The sequence below is a fragment of the Bombina bombina genome, chromosome 7 (assembly GCF_027579735.1).
Source record: "Bombina bombina isolate aBomBom1 chromosome 7, aBomBom1.pri, whole genome shotgun sequence".
Taxonomy (NCBI): domain Eukaryota; kingdom Metazoa; phylum Chordata; class Amphibia; order Anura; family Bombinatoridae; genus Bombina; species Bombina bombina.
The window spans coordinates 8,746,836-8,772,205 of record NC_069505.1 but is presented as its reverse complement, the minus strand read 5'-3'; the positions used below and the strand labels follow the sequence as shown (position 1 = coordinate 8,772,205).

Genomic DNA, 25,370 nt, shown 5'->3' with positions numbered 1-25,370 from the left:
TCTTTTTGGCTTCGTAGCATAATACGGTTAGCCTATGAGACTGCTGGACAGCAGCCTCCTGAAAGAATTACAGCACATTCTACTAGAGCTGTGGCTTCCACTTGGGCCTTTAAGAATGAGGCTTCTGTTGAACAGATTTGCAAGGCTGCAACTTGGTCTTCTCTTCATACTTTTTCCAAATTTTACAAATTTGACACTTTTGCTTCTTCGGAGGCTGTTTTTGGGAGAAAGGTTCTTCAGGCAGTGGTTCCTTCCGTATAAAGAGCCTGCCTGTCCCTCCCGTCATCCGTGTACTTTAGCTTTGGTATTGGTATCCCAGAAGTAATGATGACCCGTGGACTGACCACACTTAACAGGAGAAAACAAAATTTATGCTTACCTGATAAATTCCTTTCTCCTGTAGTGTGGTCAGTCCACGGCCCGCCCTGTTTTTTATGGCAGGTAAAGATTTTTTGAATTATACTCCAGTCACCACTACACCCTTTGGCTTCTCCTTTCTCGTTGGTCCTTGGTCGAATGACTGGAGGTGACGTAGAGGGGAGGAGCTATATAGCAGCTCTGCTGGGTGAATCCTCTTGCACTTCCTGTTGGGGAGGAGTTAATATCCCAGAAGTAATGATGACCCGTGGACTGACCACACTACAGGAGAAAGGAATTTATCAGGTAAGCATAAATTTTGTTTTCTCTTGTTAAGTGTATCCAGTCCACGGATCATCCATTACTTGTGGGATATTCTCCGCCCCAACAGGAAGTTGCAAGAGGATCACCCACAGCAGAGCTGCTATATAGCTCCTCCTCTCACTGCCATATCCAGTCATTCTCTTGCAACTCTCAACAAAGATGGACGTAGTAAGAGGAGAGTGGTGTATTATAGTTAGTTTTTTAACTTCAATCAAAAGTTTTATTTTTAAATGGTACCGGAGTGTACTGTTTCATCTCAGGCAGCATTAGAAGAAGAATCTGCCTGTGATTTCTATGATCTTAGCAGAAGTAACTAAGATCCACTGCCATTCTCACATATTCTGAGGAGTGAGGTAACTTCAGAGGGGGAATGGCGTGCAGGTTTTCCTGCAATAAGGTATGTGCAGTTAACATATTTCTAGGGATGGAATTTGCTAGAAAAATGCTGCTGATACCGGATTAATGTAAGTTAAGCCTTAAATGCAGTGATAGCGACTGGTATCAGGCTTATTAACAGAGATACATACTCTTATAAAAGTGCAATATAAAACGTTTGCTGGCATGTTTAATCATTTTTATATATGCTTGGTGATTAAAACTTATTGGGGCCTAATTTTTTTTCCACATGGCTGGCTTGATTTCTCCAACATTGGTGTGTCCGGTCCACGGCGTCATCCATTACTTGTGGGATATTCTCCTCCCCTACTGGGAAAGGCAAGGAGAGCACACAGCAAGAGCTGTCCATATAGCTCCCCCTCTGGCTCCGCCCCCCAGTCATTCTCCTTGCCGCTCTGAACAAGTAGCATCTCCATGGGGATGGTGAGGAGTTTGTGGTGTTAGTTGTAGTTTTTTATTTCTTCTATCAAGAGTTTGTTATTTTAAAATAGTGCTGGCTTGTACTATTTACTCTACAACAGAAAAGTGATGAAGATTTCTGTTTAAGAGGGCTATGATTTTAGCACAAGTAACTAAAATCCATTACTGTTACCACGCAGGACTGTTGAAACCAGAGAACTTCAGTTGGGGGTAACAGTTTGCAGACTCATCTGCTTCAGGTATGACTAGTCTCCTTCTAACAACACAGGCTAATGCTAGATGACAGTCATTTTTCCCCTCAGGGAAAACGGTAAGCCATTTTTCTTTCACCTCAGCAAAAAAAGATAACAGGCTTCCCCTTTTTGATTTTTATGCTGGTAGACACTGTTAGGGGCCAAATCGATTGGTTTTTATTACAATACCATGACATTTGAAATGTTTTATAAACTTATACACACTTTGGGGACGTTTTTTATTGATCTGGCTTGTTTTAGACACCTAAATCTAGTCAGCCCCTTCACTCTAGTATACTGAGGGAGGAGGCCTCATTTTGGAGCTTCAGCTGCACAGTTGATTCTAAGGCAGTGCATGCAGTTTCATGTGAGAGGGTCCTGTGGCTCAGAAAGTGACCCCAGAAGGCTTTTTTCTGTGGACGGTTGACCCCTAAGGAAGGTAAATTCTACAGCAATGCTGTAGCAGGGATTGTGGTGTATAAAAACGGTTAAATCCAACAATTAGCTCCGGTTTGCTTGTTTTAAGAGCTAGAGTCTCCATATTTGCTGTGCAATACTTTCTAAGCATTAAGTCACTGGGGTCCAAATTTCATAAAAATCGGATATTGCCTTCATAGTTTTTTGAACATTCAGAAATAAAGTGTGTCATTTATTTTTTAAAGAGACAGTAACGCTTTTGTTTAAAATCGTTTTTATTGCATTGTTTGCCTGCCTAAATCTGTTTAACATGTCTGTGCCATCAGATAACCTATGTTCTGTGTGTGTAGAGACAAATGTGGTTCCCCCTTTGAGTGTGTGTGATAATTGTGCCATAGCATCCAAACAAAATAAGGACAGCTCTGTTACATTTCATAATGTTGCCCAAGATGATTATCTAATGAAGGTAGTGGGGATAGTTCTACGTCCTCTCCTTCTGTGTCTACACCAGTTTTGCCCGCGCAGGCGACACCTAGCGCGCCAGTGCTTATTTCTATGCAACAATTAACAGCAGTAGTGGATAATTCTATAGCAAATCTTTTATCCAAACTGCCAGCATTTCAGAGAAAGCGTGATTGTTCAGTTTTAAATATAGATAAAAAGGATGAACAATCAGACGCTGACAATGCCTTATCTATTTTACCCTCACATCAATCGGAATTGGCTGTGAGGGAAGGGCTGTCTGAGGGTGAAATTTCAGACTCAGGAAAAATGTCTCCACAGGCAGAACCTGATATAGTAGCATTTAAGTTTAAGCTAGAACATCTCCACGCTTTGCTTAAGGAGGTATTAGCTACTCTGGATGACTGTGATTCTATGGTAGTACCAGAGAAGTTGTGCAAATTGGACAAATTTTTAGAGGTCCCAGTGCACGACAACGCTTTTCCAATACCCAGGAGGGTAGCGAACATACTGGATAAGGAGTGGGAGAAGCCAGGTGTACCCTTTGCCCCACCTCCTATATTTAAGAAAATGTTTCCCATAGTAGACCCTAGAAGGGACGCATGGCAGACGGTCCCGAAGGTTGAGGGAGCTGTTTCAACACTAGCGAAGCGCACAACTATTCCTATAGAGGACAGCTGCGCTTTCAAAGATCCTATGGATAAAAAATTGGAAGGATTGCTTAAAACTATTTTTGTTCAGCAAGGGTTCATCCTTCAACCAGCTACGTGTGTTATTACTGTCACTTCAGCGGCGTCCTTTTGGTTCGAGGAACTAGAAAGGTCGCTCCAGAAAGAGACTTCCTATGAAGAAGTCATGGACAGAATTCACGCATTAAAGTTAGCTAATTCCTTTATATTGGATGCCGCTTTTCAAATTGGCGGCGAAAAACTCAGGTTTTGCTATAGTAGTGCGGAGGGCGCTTTGGCTAAAATCCTGGTCGGCAGATGTGTCGTCCAAGACTAAGTTACTTAATATTCCTTTCAAGGGTAAGACCCTTTTTGGGCTGGAATTGAAGGAAATTATTTCAGACATCGCTGGGGGTAAGGACCCTCCCACAGGTTAGGCCTTTTAAGGCTAAGAACAAGTCTAATTTTCGTTCCTTTCGCAATTTCAGGAACGGACCAGCTAATAACTCCACTGCCGCTAGACAAGAAGGTAACGCGGCCCAGCCCAAACCTGCTTGGAAGCCCATGCAAGGCTGGAACAAGGGTAAACAGACCAAGAAACCTGCTACTGCTACCAAGACAGCATGAAGAGGTAGCCCCCGATCCGGGACCGGATCTGGTAGGGGGCAGACTATCTCTCTTCGCTCAGACTTGGGCAAGAGATGTTCAGGATCCCTGGGCACTAGAGAGAGTCTCCAAGGGATACCTGCTAGAGTTCAAGGGACTTCCTCCAAAGGGAAAGTTCCACCTGTCTCGCTTATCTTCAGACCAGATAAAGAAACAGGCATTCTTACATTGTATAAGAGACCCATCAAAGATGGGAGTGATAAACCCAGTCCCCTCCGGGGAACAGGGTCTAGGTTTTTACTCAAACCTGTTTGTGGTTCCCAAAAAAGAGGGAACTTTCAGGCCAATTCTGGATTTAAAGATTTTAAACAAGTTCCTCAGAGTTCCATCCTTCAAGATGGAAACCATTCGGACAATCTTGCCGACAATCCAGCAGGGTCAATATTTGACTACAGTGGATCTAAAGGATGCGTATCTGCATATCCCAATCCACAAAACTCTTCATCAGTTCCTGAGGTTCGCCTTTCTGGACAAACATTTTCAGTTCGTGGCTCTTCCATTCGGTTTAGCCACTGCTCCCAGAATTTTCACAAAGGTGCTAGGGTCCCTTCTAGCGGTCCTAAGGCCGAGGGGCATCGCTGTAGCACCTTATCTAGACGACATCCTAATCCAAGCGTCGTCTCTTTCCAAAGCATGGGCCCACACAGACATTGTGTTGGCTTTTCTTAGATCTCACGGGTGGAAGGTGAACATAGAAAAGAGTTCACTGTCACCGTCCACAAGGGTTCCTTTTCTGGGAACAATAATAGATTCTGTGGAAATGAAGATCTTCCTGACAGAAGTCAGAAAGCTAAAGCTTCTAAACGCTTGTCGAGTTCTTCATTCTATTCCTCAACCCTCCATAGCTCAGTGCATGGAAGTAATAGGCTAATGGTCGCAGCAATGGACGTGGTTCCTTTTGCTCGAATTCATCTAAGACCATTACAGCTGTGCATGCTCAATCAGTGGAATGGGGACTATACAGACTTGTCCCCCCAAATTCAAGTAGACCAGGTAACCAGGGACTCACTACTCTGGTGGTTGACCCAGGATCACCTGTCTCAGGGAATGAGTTTCCGCAGACCGGAGTGGGTCATCGTTACGACCGACGCCAGCCTCTTGGGGTGGGGCGCGGTCTGGGACTCCCTGAAAGCTCAGGGCCTATGGTCTCGGGAAGAGTCGCTTCTCCCGATAAACATTTTGGAACTAAGAGCAATATTCAATGCGCTCCTGGCTTGGCCTCAGCTAGCGGAAGCCAGGTTCATAAGATTTCAGTCGGACAACATAACGACTGTTGCGTACATCAATCATCAGGGGGGAACAAAGAGTTCCCTAGCGATGAAGGAAGTAACCAAGATCATCCAATGGGCAGAGAATCACTCCTGCCATCTATCTGCTATTCACATTCCAGGAGTAGACAACTGGGAGGCGGACTATTTGAGTCGTCAGACTTTCCATCCGGGGGAGTGGGAACTCCACCCGGAGGTCTTTACTCAGTTAACTTAATTATGGGGCATTCCAGACATGGATCTAATGGCGTCCCGTCAGAACTTCAAGATTCCTTGCTACGGGTCCAGATCCAGGGATCCCAAGGCGACTCTAGTGGATGCATTAGTGGCGCCTTGGTCGTTCAACCTAGCGTATGTGTTTCCACCGTTTCCTCTCCTTCCCAGGCTCATAGCCAGGATCAAACAGGAGAAGGCCTCGGTGATTCTGATAGCTCCTGCGTGGCCACGCAGGACTTGGTATGTAGACCTGGTGAATATGTCATCGGCTCCACCATGGAAGCTACCTTTGAGACAGGATCTTCTAGTACAAGGTCCATTCGAACATCCAAATCTAGTTTCTCTGCAGTTGACTGCTTGGAAATTGAACGCTTGATTTTATCCAAGCGTGGGTTTTCAAATTCTGTGATAGATACTCTGGTCCAAGCCAGAAAACCTGTGACTAGAAAGATTTACCATAAAATAAAATATCTGTTGGTGTGAATCCAAAGGATTCTGCTGGAATAAGATTAAAATTCCAAAGATTCTCTCCTTTCTCCAAGAAGGTTTGGATAGAGTTGTCAGCTAGTTCTCTAAAAGGACAGATCTCTGCTTTATCTGTCTTGTTACACAAACGACTGGCAGCTGTGCCAGATGTACAAGTTTTTGTTCAGGCTTTGGTAGAATCAAGCCTGTTTACAGACCCATGACTCCTCCTTGGAGTCTAAATTTAGTTCTTTCAGTTCTTCAAGGGGTTCCGTTTGAACCTTTACATTCCATAGATATTAAGTTACTATCTTGGAAAGTTCTGTTTTTGGTTGCTATTTCTTCTGCTAGAAGAGTTTCTGAATTATCTGCTTTGCAGTGTAATCCACCCTATCTGGTTTTCCATTCAGATAAGGTTGTTTTGCGTACTAAGCCTGGTTTTCTTCCAAAAGTTGTTTCCAACAAGAATATTAACCAGGAGATAGTTGTTCCTTCTCTGTGTCCGAATCCAGTTTCAAAGAAGGAACGTTTATTACACAATTTAGATGTTGTTCGTGCTTTAAAGTTCTATTTGAAAGCAACAAAAGATTTTAGACAAACCTAATCTTTGTTTGTCGTTTACTCTGGTAAGAGGAGAGGTCAAAAAGCTACTGCTACCTCTCTCTCTTTCTGGCTGAAAAGCATTATCCGATTGGCTTATGAGACTGCCGGACGGCAGCCTCCTGACCGAATCACAGCTCATTCTACTAGGGCTGTGGCTTCCACATGGGCCTACAAGAACGAGGCTTCTGTTGATTAGATATGTAAGGCAGCGACTTGGTCTTCTCTGCACACTTTTGCCAAATTCTACAAATTTGATACTTCTTCGGAGGCTATTTTTGGGAGAAAGGTTTTGCAAGCCGTGGTGCCTTCCATTTAGGTAACCTGATTTGCTCCCTCCCTTCATCCGTGTCCTAAAGCTTTGGTATTGGTTCCCACAAGTAATGGATGACGTCGTGGACCGGACACACCAATGTTGGAGAAAACAGAATTTATGCTTACCTGATAAATTACTTTCTCCAACGGTGTGTCCGGTCCACGGCCCGCCCTGGTTTTCTAATCAGGTTGAAACAATTTTCTTTATACACTACAGTCACCACGTTACCCTATAGTTTCTCCTTTTTCTCCTAAACGTCGGTCGAATGACTGGGGGGCGGAGCCAGAGGGGGAGCTATATGGACAGCTCTTGCTGTGTGCTCTCCTTGCCTTTCCCAGTAGGGGAGTAGAATATCCCACAAGTAATGGATGACGCCGTGGACCGGACACACCGTTGGAGAAAGTAATTTATCAGGTAAGCATAAATTCTGTTTTTTGCCTAGAAACAGTTTCCTGAGGCTTTCCACTGTTGTAATATGAGTGGGAAGGGCCTATTTTAGTGCTTTTCTGTGCAGCTAAAAATACTGACAGAGACATTCAGCTTCCCTCTGCATGATACAGGACATCTCTGAAGGGCTCAAAAGGCTTCAAAGTCGTGTTTGAGGAGGGTAACAACCACAGTAGACTGTGGCAGTTGTTGTGACTGTGTTTAAAAAACGTTTTTGTCATTTATTATTCAGTTTTTGTTATTAAGGGGTTAATCATCCATTTGCAAGTGGGTGCAATGCTCTGCTGACTTGTTACATACACTGTAAAATTTTTGTTAGTGTAACTGCCTTTTTTCACTGTTATTTAAAATTTTGTCAAAATGTGTTTCTCTTAAAGGCACAGTAACGTTTTTTATATTGCTTGTTAACTTGCTTTAAAGTGTTTTCCAAGCTTGCTAGTCTCATTGCTAGTCTGTACAAACATGTCTGAAACAGAGGATACTTGTTCATTATGTTTAAAAGCCATGGTGGAGCCCCATAGGAGAATGTGTACTAAATGTATTGATTTCACCTTAAACAGTAAAGATCAGTCTTTATCTATAAAAGAATTGTCACCAGAGGGGTCTGTCGAGGGGGAAGTTATGCCGACTAACTCTCCCCACGTGTCGGACCCTTCGCCTCCCGCTCAAGGGACGCACGCTAATATGGCGCCAAGTACATCAGGGACGCCCATAGCGATTACTTTGCAGGACATGGCTGCAATCATGAATAATACCCTGTCAGAGGTATTATCCAGATTGCCTGAATTGAGAGGCAAGCGCAATAGCTCTGGGGTTAGACGAGATACAGAGCCCGTAGATGCTGTAAGAGCCATGCCTGATACTGCGTCACAATATGCAGAACCTGAGGACGGAGAGCTTCAGTCTGTGGGTGACGTCTCTGAATCGGGGAGACCTGATTCAGAGATTTCTAATTTTAAATTTAAGCTTGAGAACCTCCGTGTATTGCTTGGGGAGGTATTAGCTGCTCTGAATGACTGTGACACAATTGCAGTGCCAGAGAAATTGTGTAGGCTGGATAAATACTATGCAGTGCCGGTGAGTACTGATGTTTTTCCAATACCTAAAAGGCTTACAGAAATTATTAGTAAGGAGTGGGATAGGCCCGGTGTGCCCTTTTCCCCACCTCCTATATTTAGAAAAATGTTTCCAATAGATGCCACTACACGGGACTTATGGAAGACTGTCCCTAAGGTGGAGGGAGCAGTTTCTACTTTAGCAAAGCTTACCACTATCCCGGTTGAGGACAGTTGTGCTTTTTCAGATCCAATGGATAAAAAAATTAGAGGGTTACCTTAAGAAAATGTTTATTCAACAAGGTTTTATTTTACAGCCCCTTGCATGCATTGCGCCTGTCACTGCTGCGGCGGCATTCTGGTTTGAGGCCCTGGAAGAGGCCATCCATACAGCTCCATTGACTGAAATTGTTGACAAGCTTAGAACTCTTAAGCTAGCTAACTCATTTGTTTCTGATGCCATTGTTCATTTGACTAAACTAACGGCTAAGAATTCCGGATTCGCCATCCAGGCGCATAGGGAGCTATGGCTCAAATCCTGGTCAGCTGATGTGACTTCAAAGTCTAAATTACTCAACATTCCTTTCAAGGGGCAGACCTTATTCGGGCCTGGTTTGAAAGAAATTATTGCTGACATTACTGGAGGTAAGGGTCATACCCTTCCTCAGGACAGGGCCAAATCAAAGGCAAAACAGTCTAATTTTCGTGCCTTTCGAAATTTCAAGGCAGGTGCAGCATCAACTTCCTCTGCTTCAAAACAAGAGGGAACTTTTGCTCAATCCAAGCAGGCCTGGAAACCTAACCAGTCCTGGAACAAGGGCAAGCAGGCCAGAAAGCCTGCTGCTGCCTCTAAGACAGCATGAAGGAGCGGCCCCCTATCCGACAACGGATCTAGTAGGGGGCAGACTCTCTCTCTCTTCGCCCAGGCGTGGGCAAGAGATGTTCAGGATCCCTGGGCGTTGGAGATCATATCTCAGGGATATCTTCTGGACTTCAAAGCTTCTCCTCCACAAGGGAGATTTCACCTTTCAAGATTATCTGCAAACCAGATAAAGAAAGAGGCATTCCTAAGCTGCGTACAAGATCTCCTTGTAATGGGAGTGATCCATCCAGTTCCGCGGACGGAACAAGGACAGGGGTTTTATTCAAATCTGTTTATTGTTCCCAAAAAAGAGGGAACCTTCAGACCAATTTTGGATTTAAAGATCCTAAACAAATTCCTCAGAGTTCCGTCATTCAAGATGGAAACTATTCGAACCATTTTACCCATGATCCAAGAGGGTCAGTACATGACCACAGTGGACTTAAAGGATGCCTACCTTCACATTCCGATTCACAAGAATCATAATCAGTTCCTGAGGTTTGCCTTTCTAGACAGGCATTACCAATTTGTAGCTCTTCCATTCGGGTTGGCTACAGCCCCAAGAATTTTTACAAAGGTTCTGGGCTCACTTCTGGCGGTCCTAAGACCGCGAGGCATAGCGGTGGCTCCTTACCTGGACGACATCCTGATACAGGCGTCAAGCTTTCAAATTGCCAAATCTCATACAGAGATAGTTCTGGCATTCCTGAGGTCGCATGGGTGGAAAGTGAACGAAGAAAAGAGTTCTCTATCTCCTCTCACAAGGGTTTCCTTCCTAGGGACTCTAATAGATTCTGTAGAAATGAAAATTTACCTGACGGAGTCCAGGTTATCAAAACTTCTAAATGCTTGCCGTGTTCTTCACTCCATTCCGCGCCCCACGGTGGCTCAGTGCATGGAAGTAATCGGCTTAATGGTAGCGGCGATGGACATAGTGCCATTCGCGCGCCTGCATCTCAGACCGCTGCAATTATGCATGCTCAGTCAGTGGAATGGGGATTACACAGATTTGTCCCCTCTACTAAATCTGGATCAGGAAACCAGAGATTCTCTTCTCTGGTGGTTATCTCGGGCCCATCTGTCCAAGGGTATGACCTTTCGCAGACCAGATTGGACAATTGTAACAAGATGCCAGCCTTCTAGGTTGGGGTGCAGTCTGGAACTCCCTGAAGGCTCAGGGTTCATGGACTCAGGAGGAGAAACTCCTCCCAATAAATATTCTGGAGTTAAGAGCAATATTCAATGCTCTTCTGGCTTGGCCTCAGCTAGCAACACTGAGGTTCATCAGATTTCAGTCGGACAACATCACGACTGTGGCTTACATCAACCATCAAGGGGGAACCAGGAGTTCCCTAGCGATGTCAGAAGTCTCCAAGATAATTCACTGGGCAGAGACTCACTCTTGCCACCTGTCAGCGATCCATATCCCAGGTGTAGAGAACTGGGAGGCGGATTTTCTAAGTAGTCAGACTTTTCATCCGGGGGAATGGGAACTCCATCCGGAGGTGTTTGCTTAATTGGTTCTCCGTTGGGGCAAACCAGAATTGGATCTCATGGCGTCTCGCCAGAATGCCAAGCTTCCTTGTTACGGATCCAGGTCCAGGGACCCAGAAGCGGCACTGATAGATGCTCTAGCAGCGCCTTGGTTCTTCAACCTGGCTTATGTGTTTCCACCGTTTCCTCTGCTCCCTCGTCTGATTGCCAAAATCAAACAGGAAAGAGCATCGGTGATATTGATAGCGCCTGCGTGGCCACGCAGGACCTGGTATGCAGACCTAGTGGACATGTCATCCTTTCCACCATGGACTCTGCCTCTGAGACAAGACCTTCTAATACAAGGTCCTTTCAATCATCCGAATCTACTTTCTTTGAGACTGACTGCATGGAGATTGAACGCTTGATCCTACCAAAGCGTGGCTTCTCCGAGTCAGTAATTGATACCTTAATACAGGCACGAAAGCCTGTCACCAGGAAAATTTACCACAAGATATGGCGTAAATATCTTCATTGGTGTAAATCCAAGAATTACTCATGGAGTATGGTTAGGATTCCTAGGATATTGTCCTTCCTCCAAGAGGGTTTGGACAAAGGATTATCAGCTAGTTCTTTAAAGGGCAGATTTCTGCTCTGTCTATTCTTTTACTCAAGCGTCTGGCAGAAGTTCCAGACGTTAAGGCATTTTGTCAGGCTTTAGTTAGAATTAAGCCTGTGTTTAAACCTGTTGCTCCTCCATGGAGCTTAAACTTGGTTCTTAAAGTTCTTCAAGGGGTTCCGTTTGAACCCATTCATTCTATTGATATCAAACTTCTTTCATGGAAATTTCTTTTTCTGATGGCTATTTCCTCGGCTCGAAGAGTCTCGGAGTTATCTGCCTTACATTGTGATTCTCCTTATCTGATCTTTCATTCAGATAAAGTTGTTCTGCGTACAAAACCTGGGTTTTTACCTAAGGTGGTTTCTAACAAGAATATCAATCAAGAGATTGTTGTTCCATCATTATGTCCTAATCCTTCTTCAAAGAAGGAACGTCTTTTGCATAATCTAGACGTAGTCCGTGCCTTGAAGTTTTACTTAGTCTACTAAAGATTTTCGCCAAACATCTAACCTGTTTGTTGTTTACTCTGGACAGAAGAGAGGTCAGAAGGCCTCGGCAACCTCTCTTTCTTTTTGGCTTTGGAGTATAATCCGTTTAGCCTATGAGACTGCTGGACAGCAGCCTCCTGAAAGGATTACAGCTCATTCTACTACAGCTGTGGCTTCCACCTGGGCCTTTAAAAATGAGGCCTCTGTTGAACAGATTTGCAAGGCTGCAACTTGGTCTTCGCTTCATACCTTTTCCAAATTTTCCAAATTTGATACTTTTGCTTCTTCGGAGGCTGTTTTTGGGAGAAAGGTTCTACAGGCAGTGGTTCCTTCCGTTTAAGTTCCTGCCTTGTCCCTCCCATCATCCGTGTACTTTAGCTTTGGTATTGGTATCCCACAAGTAATGGATGATCCGTGGACTGGATACACTTAACAAGAGAAAACATAATTTATGCTTACCTGATCAATTTATTTCTCTTGTAGTGTATCCAGTCCACGGCCCGCCCTGTCCTTTTCAGTCAGGTCTAAATTTTAATTAAACTACAGTCACCACTGCACCCTATGGTTTCTCCTTTCTCTGCTTGTTTCGGTCGAATGACTGGATATGGCAGTGAGGGGAGGAGCTATATAGCAGCTCTGCTGTGGGTGATCCTCTTGCAACTTCCTGTAGGGAAGGAGAATATCCCACAAGTAATGGATGATCCGTGGACTGGATACACTACAAGAGAAATAAATTTATCAGGTAAGCATAAATTATGTTTTTTTGGGATATGACTCTTCAGATGGAAGGGGTTCCCATGATGACAGCATGGGTACATAGGCACTGGGCTAAGGCTAAGGGACAGTATCGGACATTTTTTTATTATTATAAAATCCCGGTACGAACAGTATAACGTTTACGCCCAAGAGGGGCGGGCTTATATTCGTGCGCTTCCTAGTTGTTGCGCAGTTTACATTGCCCCTTGTTCTGGTCTTGTTCATAAAACTAAAGACTGGGAACTCATCTGCGGCGTATTTCTACAACTTCGGGCTGTGCGTTGAACCGCATTGTTAAATAAGCAGGCGGTTGTTAGCGCACTGTAGCCCGACACATCCTGTAGCCCGGACACATCCTTGAGAGAGGTCTGGCGGCTGGTAGGCGCCTCAGCTTAGCTGTTGAGGCGAGGAGGTGTCTGAAAGGGACAAATAGTTTGTTTTCAGACTTATTCTGCTCAGTTCTTAAACGGCACAGTAAAGTAAAGCGCCTACGTTTAATCCTTAAAGACACAGTGTGCATAGTAAAAAAAAATCATTGTTATTTTGATTGCACTGTATTGTACTATTGTACTTATTTTTACGTTGCTCTTCTCTCACATAGTAAGAGAGTCTGAGTGGTACATTTAAAGGGCCAGTATTATTAAAGGGCCAGTCTTAAATTTATAAGAGTATTTCAAAATTTTCAAGTTGTTTGCTTGTTTCATGGACTTAGAAAATGTTGTCTGCACAATGTGTTTGGACGCCAATGTGGAACCTCCTGTTCCTTTTTGTTACTCATGTATTGAGAGGGCTTTAAGCTATAAAGATAATTTTTTTTCATGATAAAAAATTGTCAGTGGCGGATGCCTCTCAAGAGTCTAACAATGAGAGTCAGTGTATGCCACTGCTTTCTCCCCAAACGTCCCAGCCTTTAACGTCCGCCCAAGCAGTGCCATGTACTTCGCCTCAAGTTTCTGCTGCAGTTACATTACGAGATATAGCCGCAGTTATGTCTTCTACTCTTTCTGAGGCGTTATCTGCCTTTGCTATTCTTCAAGGCAAACGTAAGAGGAAGGACAACTATGTAGTTAACGAAGTGTCTGATGCTCTGGTGGCTACCTCTGACGTACCCTCTCAGGGATCTGAGATAGAGGTATGGAGGTTCTATCGGAAGGTGAAATTTCAGACTCAGGGAGCCTACCTTTGACTGATTCAGAAGTTTTCTTTCCGGTTTAAACTAGAACACCTCCGTCTGTTACTCAGGGAGGTTTTAGTGACTTTGGACGACTGTGATTCCGCAGGGGTGGTCGTTTCTGAGTAATTGAATAAGTTAGACAGATACTTAGAGGTTCCTTCTTACTCAGAGGTTTTTCCAGTTCCCAAGCGAACTTCAGAGATTATTGCTAAGGAATGGGAGAAACCTGGTATTCCCTTCTCCTATTTTCAAGAAAATGTTCCCAATTGCGGACGCTGTTAAGGAAACTTGGCAAACGGTCCCTAAGGTGGAGGGGGCTATTTCCACCTTGGCCAAACAAACTACTATTCCTATTGAGGATAGTTGTGCTTTCAAGGACCCCATGGATAAGAAGTTGGAGGGTCTACTGAAAAAGATCTATGTTCACCAGGGTTTGCTACTACAACCTGCTGCATGCATTGTTACAGTAACCAGTGCGGCAGCTTATTGGTTTGATGATCTTGCAGAGTCTCTTAAGACTGAGACTTCTTTGGAAGAAATCCAGGATCGGATTAAAGCTTTTAAATTAGCTAACTCTTTCATAACAGACGCTTCCCTGCAAATTACGAAATTGGCAGCTAAAAGTTCAGGTTTCTCTATTCTAGCCCGCAAAGCTTTATGGTTGAAGCCTTGGTCTGCGGATGTATCATCCAAATCTAAGCTTTTGGCAATTCCCTATAAGGGAAAGACCTTGTTTGGTCCTGGATTGAAGGAAATTATCGCTGACATTACAGGAGGCAAGGGTCATTTCCTTCCTCAAGACAAAAGAAATAAAGCAGAAGGGACGACAGAGTAATTTTTGTTCCTTTCGAAATTTCAAAGGAAATTCTTTCGCTTCCTCATCTAAACAGGAAGGAAACTATTCGCAAACCAAGTCAACTTGGAAACCAAACAACTCTTGGAACAAAGGTAAACAATCCAAGAAACCAAACGCTGATTCCAAGTCAGCATGAAGGGTTTGCCCCCGATCCGGGACTGGATCTGGTAGGGGGCAGACTTTCCTTCATTCAGGCTTGGGTGCGAGATGTTCAGGATCCCTGGGCTATAGAAAGTGTCTCAGGGATGCAAACTGGAGTTCAGAAATTCCTCCCCTCGAGGAAGATTTCTTCTTTCAAGGTTATCTGCAGACAAGATAAAAGGAGAGGCGTTCTTACATTGTGTAAGAGACCTCTCTTCCATGGGGGTAATTTGTCCCGTTCCAATACAGGGACAGGGTTTTTATTCAAATCTGCTTGTAGTTCCCAAAAAGGAGGGAACCTTCAGACCTATTTTAGATCTCGAGTCTAAACAAGTTTCTTAGAGTTCCATTGTTCAAGATGGAAACTAATCGTACCATTCTTCCATTGATCCAAGAGGGTCAATTTATGACGACAGTGGATCTAAAGGATGCATGTCTTCATGTTCCTATCCACAGAGATCATCACAAGTTCCTGTGGTTTGCCTTCCTGGACAAACACTTTCAGTTTGTGGCCCTTCCTTTCGGTCTGGCCACGGCACCCAGAATTTTCACAAAAGTTCTGGGGTCTCTACTAGCGGTTCTAAGACCGCGGGGAATTGCGGTGGCGCCTTATCCGGACGATATCCTAATCCAGGCTTCATCTTATCAACAAGCAAGGTCCCATACCAACATTGTGCTATCCTTCCTGAGAACTCACGGGTGCAAGGTAAATCTGGAGAAAAGTTCGTTAATTCCACAGACAAGGGTACCCTTCTTAGGAACTCTAATCGACCCTTTATCCATGAAGATTTTTCTGACAGAGGTCAGAAAGTCGAAAATTCTGAATACATGTCGAGCCCTTCAGTTCACTCCTCGGCCGTCAGTGGCTCAGTGCATGGAGGTAATCGGTTTGATGGTAGCGGCAATTGACATCATCCCGTTTGCTCGGTTTCATCTCAGGCCTCTGCAGTTGAGCATGCTCAGGCAGTGGAATGGAGATTATACGGATTTGTCTCCTCGAATAACCCTAGAACAAGAGACGAGGAACTCTCTTCTATGGTGGTTGTCTCTGGATCATCTGTCCCAGGGGACGTGCTTTCGCAGACCGTCATGGGTGATCGTGACAACGGACGCCAGCCTTTTAGGATGGGGAGCAGTCTGGGGTTCTTAAAAGGCTCAGGGAGTATGGACTCGGTCAGAGTCTCTCCTTCCCATCAATATTCTAGAGCATCTTCAATGCTCTTCGGGCTTGGCCTCAGTTGGCTTCAGCTCAATTCATCAGATTCTAGTCAGACAACATAACGACAGTGGCTTACATCAATCATCAGGGAGGAACAAAGAGTTCCTTAGCGATGACCAAAGTTGCCAAGATAATCCAGTGGGCGGAGGCCCATTCTTGCCATCTGTCAGCGATCCACATCCCAGGGGTGGACAACTGGAAGCCGGATTTTGTGAGCAGGCAGACCTTTCATCCGGGAGAGTGGGAACTCCATCCGGAAATATTCTCAAACCTGATTCTCACATGGGGTCGGCCAGAATTGGATCTCATGGCATCTCGTCAGAATGCCAAGTTTCCGAGATACGGGTCCAGGTCCAGGGACCCCCAGGCGGAACTGATAGATGCCTTGGTAGTTCCTTGGTCCTTCAGCCTAGCATATCTATTCCCCCCGTTAGCTCTTCTTCCCCGAGTTATTGCTCGAATCAAACAGGAGAAGGCATCAGTGATTCTCATCGCTCCTGCGTGGCCTCGCAGGATTTGGTATGCCGATCTGGTGGACATGTCATCCCTGCCACCTTGGAAACTTCCTTTGAGGAAGGACCCTTCCTTCACCCGAATCTAGTTTCTCTGAAGCTGACTGCTTGGAGATTGAACGCTTAATCCTATCCAAGCGGAGTTTTTCTGATTCGGTTATAGATACCTTAATTCAGGCGCGTAAGCCTGTAACTAGGAAGATTTACCATAAGATATGGCGTAAATATCTGTATTGGTGTGAATCCAAGGGCTACTCATGGAGTAGAGTTAGGATTCCCAGGATTTTGGCTTTTCTCCAAGAGGGATTGGAGAAGGGTTTATCAGCAAGTTCCCTAAAGGGTCAGATCTCTGCTTTATCTATTTTGTTACACAAGCGTCTGGCAGATGTCCCAGATGTTCAATCTTTTTGTCAGGCTTTGGTTAGAATCAGGCCTGTGTTTAAACCAATTGCTCCTCCATAGAGTTTAAATTTAGTTCTTAAAGTTCTTCAAGGGGTTCCGTTTGAGCCTATGCATTCCATAGATATTAAGTTATCATCTTGGAAAGTTTTATTTCTTGTTGCCATTTCTTCAGCTCGATGGGTGTCTGAGCTTTCAGCATTACAATATAATTCACCTTACCTTATTTTTCATTCGGATAAGGTGTTTTTACGTACTAAACTTGGTTTTCTTCCTAAGGTTGTTTCAGACAAGAACATTAATCAGGAGATTGTTGTTCCTTCCTTGTGTCCTAATCCTTCTTCTCCGAAGGAGCGTCTTCTGCACAATTTGGATGTAGTTCGGGCTTTAGAATTTGACTTACAAGCAACTAAGGATTTTCGTCAATCATCTTCTCTGTTTATCATTTTTTCTGGAAAACATAAGGGTCAGAAAGCTACGGCTACCTCTCTTTCTTTTTGGCTAAAGAGTATCATCCGTTTTGCATATGAAACTGCTGGACAGCAGCCTCCTGAAAGAGTTACGTCTCATTCCACTAGGGCTGTTGCTTCCTCATGGGCATTCAAAAATGAAGCTTCTGTTGAGCAGATTTGTAAAGCTGCAACTTGGTCTTCTCTTCATACTTTTTCTAAATTTTACAAATTTGATACCTTTGCTTCGGCGGAGGCTGCTTTTGGGAGAAAGCAGTGGTGCCTTCTGTTTAGGTTCCCTGTCTTGTCCCTCCCTTTTCATCCGTGTACTCTAGCTTTGGTATTGTATCCCATAAGTAAGGATGAAATCCGTGGACTCATCGTGTCTTTAAAAAGAAAATGTATGCTTACCTGATAAATTTGTTTCATTTTAGACACGATGAGTCCACGGCCCGCCCTGTTCTATGAGACAGGTTATTAATTTTTGTAAACTTCAGACACCTCTGCACCTTGGCTTTTCCTTTTTCTTCCTAACATCGGTCGAATGACTGGAGTGGGAGGGAAGGGATGAGCTATATAACAATTTCCAATCTCTAGGAGAGACTTGGAGATGAGCGTTATAGGGGCGGAGCTATGTTGGGGGCCGACTTAGGCTGCACTAGTTTATCTTCTTCCGTTCATCGGAAGGTAGAGAGGTATTGCCTTCAACACAATTCTCAGTGCTCTCTCTGTTTGGGTCCGGATCTGTTTAGAACAGTAACGTTATTTATGTCCTAAGTTTTTATTGCTTTTAAATGTTGGGTGCTGATGGTTCACTTCAGCAACTTTTTTTTTTTGAGGTGCTAATAGGTGCCACAATGTTTGCGTGCTAATCTCACATATATGCACACAAAAAATAAAAAGTTACAGTTTAAAATTTAAAGAGAATTTCAGCCGTTTATTTGTTAATTCATCTTTTATGACTTTGGATGAAACAAAAACGCACAAAAATAGTTACTTTTTAAATTTAAAGACATAGTAACGTTTTTTTATCTGTTGATTTATTAAAGGAATTTCAGCCGTTTATTTGTTAATTCATCTTTTATGACTTAGGATGAAACAAAGCACACAAAAAATAGTTACTTTTTAAATTTAAAGAAGTTCTTTTTTTTCTGATCCTACTCTTTCTAAGGCGTTTGCTGTTTGGGTGTCTATTGACAATGGTTAATCTATGCCACAAATTTCTCCTATAGTGTCCCACAAACTTTTATGGCCCACATGCAGTGCCCTGCGCTTCCTCTCACACTCCACCCGGAGTTACTCTGCATTTCAGGCATTATATGTTTTTCCCACGTGGTAGAGAACATTACTAGAGGAGTTATTTTCAATCATTTAGTTGATTCAGTAGTTGCTATTCCGAATGGGTTTTCCTTATTATCTGAAAGAGGAAGATACTTTTCGGGATTATCTGAGAGAAACTTTTTCAGACTCAGATGAATAATAGCTCTGTTTTATTTTTAGCTTGTATACCTCCATTTGTTACTTTAGGAGGTTTTAGCTGGCCTGGGCGACTCCGACACTACCGGTGTAATCTACCTAAGCGTCCAGTAGGTTATATGGCCACATTCCCTATACTTAAAAAAAAGTTTCCAATAGCTGACTCAGCTAAAGAGTAGTTTCCAGCTTAGCTAAGAGAACTACTATACTCTTAGAGGATAGTTGGGAAAAGGGATGTACCCCAGGGCTTACAATGGCAACCAGCTGTGTACTTTGCTACCGCCACTAGTGTGACGGCATATTGCTTTGATGCGTTGTCTGATGCTACTAAGTCAGGAACTTACCTGGATAAGATCCAGGATAGGATAAAGGCCTTCAAGTTGCCTAATTCCTTTATGTCAAAAGTCTTCCCTTTAAAGGGACACTCAAGTAAAAATTAAACTTCATGATTCAGATAGAGCATGCAATTTTAAACAACTTTCAAATTTACTTCCATTAACAAAATGTGCACAGTCTTTTTATATTTAAACTTTTTAAGTCGCCAGCTCCTACTGAGCATGTGCAAGAGTTCACAGCATATACTTAAATGCATTTGTGATTGGCTGATGGCTGTCACATGATACAGTGGGAGTGGAAATAGACATAACTTTGCAATTTATTTTAAAAAAATCTACTCATTTGAAGTTCAGACTAAATACTATTGCATTGTCTTCTTATCATGCATTTGTTGATTATGCAAATCTACTGTATTGACTGGTTCTTTAAGTTATCAAACTGGGAGCATAGTTTTCAGGTTTCTCTGTTTCAGCTCACAGAACCTTATGGTTAGAGCCTTGTTCTACGGATGTATGCTCTAAGTCTAAGTTTTTAGTGAACCCTTACAAGGGGAAGACCTTGTCGGGACCTGGCTTGACGGAAATTATCTTTTTTGGAATTTAAAAATCCAAATAGCCTGCTGTTGCATCAAAGACAGCATAAAAGGACATGCCCCCGATCCGGGATCGGATCTTGTAGGGGCAGACTTTCCGTCTTTACTCAAGCTTGGGTTCGAGAGGTTCAGTATCCCTGATTAGAGCTCTAAAGTTTTCCTTCCAGAGGCAAGTTTCTGCTTTTAGGATTATATGCAGATCAGACAAAAGGAGAGGCGTTCTTACACTGCGTAGGAGACCTCTCAGACCTGGGGGTGATTGTTTCAGTACCAATACAGGTACAGGGCCTAGGTTCCCAATCGGGTTGTGGTTCCCAAAGAAGGAGGGAACCTTCAGACCACTTTTTAGATCTCAAGTGTCTAAACCAATTTTCTTAGTGTACCATCCTTCAAGATGGAAACTATTCGTTCCATTTCCTTTATCCTAGAGGGTCAATTTATGACAACAGTGGATTTAGAGGACGCGTACCTACATGTTCCCATTCACAGGGATCATCACAAGTTCTTAAGGTTTGCCTTTCTGGACAAACCCTACCAGTTTGTGGCTTTTCCTTTCGGTCTGGCCACAGCCCCCAAAATCTTCACGAAGGTTCTGGGATCTCTGTTGGCGGTACTTCGATCAAGGGGCATTGCAGTAGCGCCTTATCTGGATGACATCCTAGTCCAGGCGCCATACTTTCAGCTAGCAAGTTCTCATGCGGACTTGGTGTTGTCCTTCCTAAGATCCCACGGCTAGAAGGTGAATTTAGAAAAGAGTTCCTTAGTTCCAATAACAAGGGTAGCTTTGCTAGGGACCATAATAGACTCTTTTGTCTATGAAGATTTTTCTGACAGAAGTCAGAAAATTAAAGATTATCGATACTTGTCTAGCCCTTCAGTCCACTCCTCGACCATCAGTGGCTCAGTGCATGGAGTTAATAGGGCTTATGGTGGCAACAATGGACATCATCCCGTTTGCTTGCTTCCATCTCAGAGCTCTGCAGTTGAATATGTTGAGACTATGGAACGGAGATTATTCAGACTTGTCCCCTCAACTTCTTCTGGAACAGGAGACAAGGGACTCTACAATGGTGGTTGTCTCTGGATCATTTCTCCCAAGGAACATGCTTTTGCAGACCATCTTGGGTGATTGTGACAACAGATGCCAGCCTGCTAGGGTGGGGAGCAGTCTGGGGCTCTCTAAAGGCTCAGGGAATATGGACTCAAGCAGAGTCTGTTTTACCCATAAACATTCTGGAACTGAGAGCAATTTACAACGCTCTTCTGGCCTGCCTCAGTTAGTTTCGGTCCGTTTTATCAGGTTCCAGTCGGACAACATAACGTCAGTGGCATACATCAATCATCAGGGAGGAACAAGGAGTTCCTTGGCGATGACAGAGGTATCCAAAATAATTCAATGGGCAGAGACCCATTCTTGCTGTCGGCGATCCACATCCCAGGGGTGGACAACTGGGAGGCGGTTTTTCAGAGCAGACAGACCTTTCATCCGGGGGAGTGGGAACTCCATCTGGAAGGTTTTTTCCAGCCTGATTCTCAAGTGGGGGCAACCGGAATTGGATCTCATGGCATCACGTCAGAATGCCAAGCTCCCGGAATACGGGTCGAGATCCAGGGACTCCAGCGAAATTGATAGATGCGCTGGCAGGCCCTTGGAATTTCAATCTAGCATACCTGTTACCTCCATTTTTTCCTCTTCCTCGAGTAATTGCTCGAATCATACAGGAGAGGGCCTCTGTTATCCTCCTAGCACCTCGCAGGATCTGGTATGCAGACTTAGTGGAGATGACATCTCTACCACCTTGGAGACTTCTGTTGAGGAAAGACCTTCTAATTCAAGGGCCCTTCCTACACCCAAATCTAGTTTCTCTGAAGCTGACTGCTTGGAGATTGAACGCTTAATTTTGTCCGAACGGGGGTTTTCTGACTCGGTCATAGAGACCATGATTCAGGCTTGTAAGCCTGTAACTAGAAAGATTTACCATAAGATATGGCATAAATATCTCTATTGGTGTGAATCCAAGGGCTACTCTAGGAGTAGAGTTAGGATTCCTAGAATTTTGTCCTTTCTTCAAGAGGGTTTGGAGAAAGGTTTATCGACAAGTTCCCTAAAGGGTCAAATCTCGTCCTTATCTATTTTGTTACTCAAACGTCTGGCGGATGTCCCAGATGTACAATCTTTTTGTCAGGCCTTGGTTAGGATTAGGCCTGTGTTTAAACCAGTTACTCCTCCATGGAGTCTTAATTTAGTTATCAATGTTCTTCAAGGGGCTCCGTTTGAGCCTATGCATTCCTTAGATATTAAGTTGTTATCTTGGAAAGTTTTATTTCTCGTTGCTATTTCTTCTGCTCGGAGAGTGTCAGAACTCTTGGCATTGCAGTACGAGTCTCCTTACCTTATTTTCCATTCAGATAAGGTACAGTAGTTTTGCGTACCAAATTAGAATTTCTTCCTAAGGTTGTCTCTGATCGGAAAATTAATCAGGAGATTGTTGTTCCTTCTTTGTGTCCTAATCCTTCTTCTAAGAAGGAAAGACTTTTGCACAATTTGGACGTGGTCCATGTTTTAAAGTTTTACCTGCAGGCGACTTAGGACTTTCGTCAGTCTTCTGCTTTCTTTGTGGTTTCTCAGGAAAACGCAAGGGACAGAAAGCTACGGCTACTTCTCTTTCTTTTTGGTTGAAGAGTATCATACGTTTTGCAAATGAGACTGCTGGACAGCAGCCTCCTGAGAGAGTTACTGCTCATTCCACGAGGACTGTTGCTTCCTCATGGGCGTTCAAAAATGAAGCTTCTGTCGAACAGATTTGCAAGGCTGCAACTTGGTCCTCTCTTCACACTTTTTCAAAGTTTTACAAATTTGACACTTTTGCCTCGGCTGAGGCCGTTTTTGGGAAAGGTTCTTCAAGCAGTGGTGCCTTCCGTTTAGGTTCCCTGTCTTGTCCCTCCCTTATCATCCATGTACTCTAGCTTTGTTATTGAATCCCATTAGTAATTAAGATGATCCGTGGACTCATCGTGTCTTAAAAAAGAAAATTTATGCTTACCTGATAAATTTATTTCCTTTTTGACACAATGAGTCCACGGCCCGCCCTGTTCTTTTTAGACAGGTTGTAGGTTATTGTAAACTTCAGACACCTCTGTACCTTGGCTTTTCCTTTCTCTTCCTAACTTCGGTCGAATGACTGGAGTGGGAGGGAAGGGAGGAGCTATATATAGCAGCTCTGCTGTGGTGCACTTTGCTGCCTCCTGCTGATCAGGAGGTGAATATCCCATTAGTAATTAAGATGATCCAAGGATTCATCGTGTCAAAAAAGAAATAAATTTATCATGTAAGCATAAATTTTCTTATTGTGCGCCACTGCGCAGGACAGCGCCATTACACAGCATTAACCTTGTACAATACGTAACGGGATGATACGATTCAGTCAGGTAGTTACAAATGGTATCACCCGCATGTGTACGTGTCATTATATTGTGCACCACTGCGCAGGACAGCGCCATTACACAGCATTAACCTTGTACAATACATAACACAGGATGAGAGAATTCCGTCAGGTAGTTACAAATGGTATCACCCGCATGTGTACGTGTCATTATATTGTGCACCACTGCGCAGGACAGCGCCATTACACAGCATTAACCTTGTACAATACATAACACAGGATGAGAGAATTCCGTCAGGTAGTTACAAATGGTAGCACCGGCATGTGTACAAATGTCGTCATATTGTGCGCTATTTAGTGATAAGTATTTTGCTATAACTTTGCTCTCTCTATTCTAGGATTCAGGCCAAGCTCCCTGGCGCATTGAAGAAGAAATCTGAATGAAGAAACACAGATGTGGGGGAGGGTCGGGGTTCATAACAGAGTGTAAACACTGGCTATGTTGTATCTCGTTACTACTCGTTATTTGGCTGCCTTTATGTACCACACAGGATCCTTTGTCTATATACATAGATACACACACGTACGTACACACACATGCATGTGTGCTGCTCCTCTTAGGCAGGAAAGGACCAGCATCTAGTATTGTGAGAAGGTATTACTGCTCTTCTGTAAACACTGGAGTACATCATTTTACTGCTTTCTCCTTTTGCACCCTCTAACATTCCCAGCAAAGGGTTCAAACACATCGCTTCCTTTCCTCTCTGATCGGCTCTGTAATTAATGTGATCTGAGTTATCTGTGCTGACGTCTTTCTCATCCTGTATTCCACCTTTTTTGTTACTATCATTATCTTCTTTTCCCCTGTCCCTCCGCACAAAGTAACCCCCTTTTTTCCGCGACACATCCTCTTCATTGCACCAGTCACATTTCCAGACATATTTGTTGTACGTAATAATACAAGATGGTTTCCATTCTTGCACCGTGTAATTTATATGTATATTTATAACTGATTAACTTTTTTTTTTTTTTTAATTGACGGATTTGTGGGGTAAGGAATGAAATTATCACTAAATAATTGCTAAGAATTACTATCTGTTGACTGTGACAGTAAAGGTTCACCCCTCTCTCATCTACACGTTTCCCCCTTTCTTGCCGCAGGAGATGTACTCATGCATACAACAATCTATTATACATTTTCTTTTATCTAAACAATTAGTAAATTCCACTTCTAAAACTAAGCTGCTGATGCTGAAAGATATAATTTTTTTAATATGGAACAATGTATTTATAATATTGGGTTTGTTAATCACTGTGTACAGCATTCGCTTGCTGTTGGACGCTCGTTTCGGTGGAAAATGGGAGCAACAAAATTTCCCTTTTTTTTTTTTTGTGTTAATGTTCTTTGAAATGTTCACAAACTATTGGGTTTTCTAGAATGTCAATTGTGATAATTCTGCAGGAAAAGCAGAGTGGGATATTTTACTAAATGTTATTGTTGCACTGAAGCTTCTAACTATTCACTGTATATCAATACTGTGTAAAAGCTAACTGCTAATTGTTCTTTCAAAACTGAAAAGGGGGTGAGCTAATTAAGTATTCACTAATACAGCTGTAAACAAGCTCGTTAGCACAGGAAATATTCAGATTTTTAGTTTTTGCAAGTTTGTGGAACAAATCTCTATATATATTGCGAATACATGTGGTAATAATAAAAACAGAGTAGAAAGTGAACTTTTGTCATTTTTATTTCCGTTTATTATTCTTGGTATGTGCCCAAGTAAGGGAGAGGTGAGATAACAACAATTTCAGCACTGTATATGATGGGATATCTATTTTAAACCTTAGAGACAAAATATAATTTCTTTCATGTAATTAGCAAGAGTCCATGAGCTAGTGACGTATGGGATATACATTCCTACCAGGAGGGGCAAAGTTTCCCAAACCTTAAAATGCCTATAAATACACCCCTCACCACACCCACAATTCAGTTTTACAAACTTTGCCTCCTATGGAGGTGGTGAAGTAAGTTTGTGCTAGATTCTACGTTGATATGCGCTCCGCAGCAGGTTGGAGCCCGGTTTTCCTCTCAGCGTGCAGTGAATGTCAGAGGGATGTGAGGAGAGTATTGCTTATTTGAATGCAATGATCTCCTTCTACGGGGTCTATTTCATAGGTTCTCTGTTATCGGTCGTAGAGATTCATCTCTTACCTCCCTTTTCAGATCGACGATATACTCTTATATATATACCATTACCTCTGCTGATTTTCGTTTCAGTACTGGTTTGGCTTTCTACAACATGTAGATGAGTGTCCTGGGGT

General features: G+C 43.3%; 1 protein-coding gene across 2 annotated transcripts in view; it reads left to right on the top strand.

Moving 5' to 3' along the window:
- LOC128665755 (reticulon-3) overlaps positions 1 to 24,782 on the top strand; it is a 284,724-nt gene extending 259,942 nt beyond the window's left edge. For both annotated transcript variants that reach the window (XM_053719947.1, XM_053719946.1), the window contains exon 9: positions 23,447 to 24,782. In XM_053719947.1, the coding sequence (XP_053575922.1) occupies positions 23,447 to 23,492 (46 nt within the window). In that variant the 3' untranslated portion in view covers positions 23,493 to 24,782. The remainder of the gene's footprint in view (positions 1 to 23,446) is intronic.
- Positions 24,783 to 25,370: the final 588 nt, after the last annotated feature.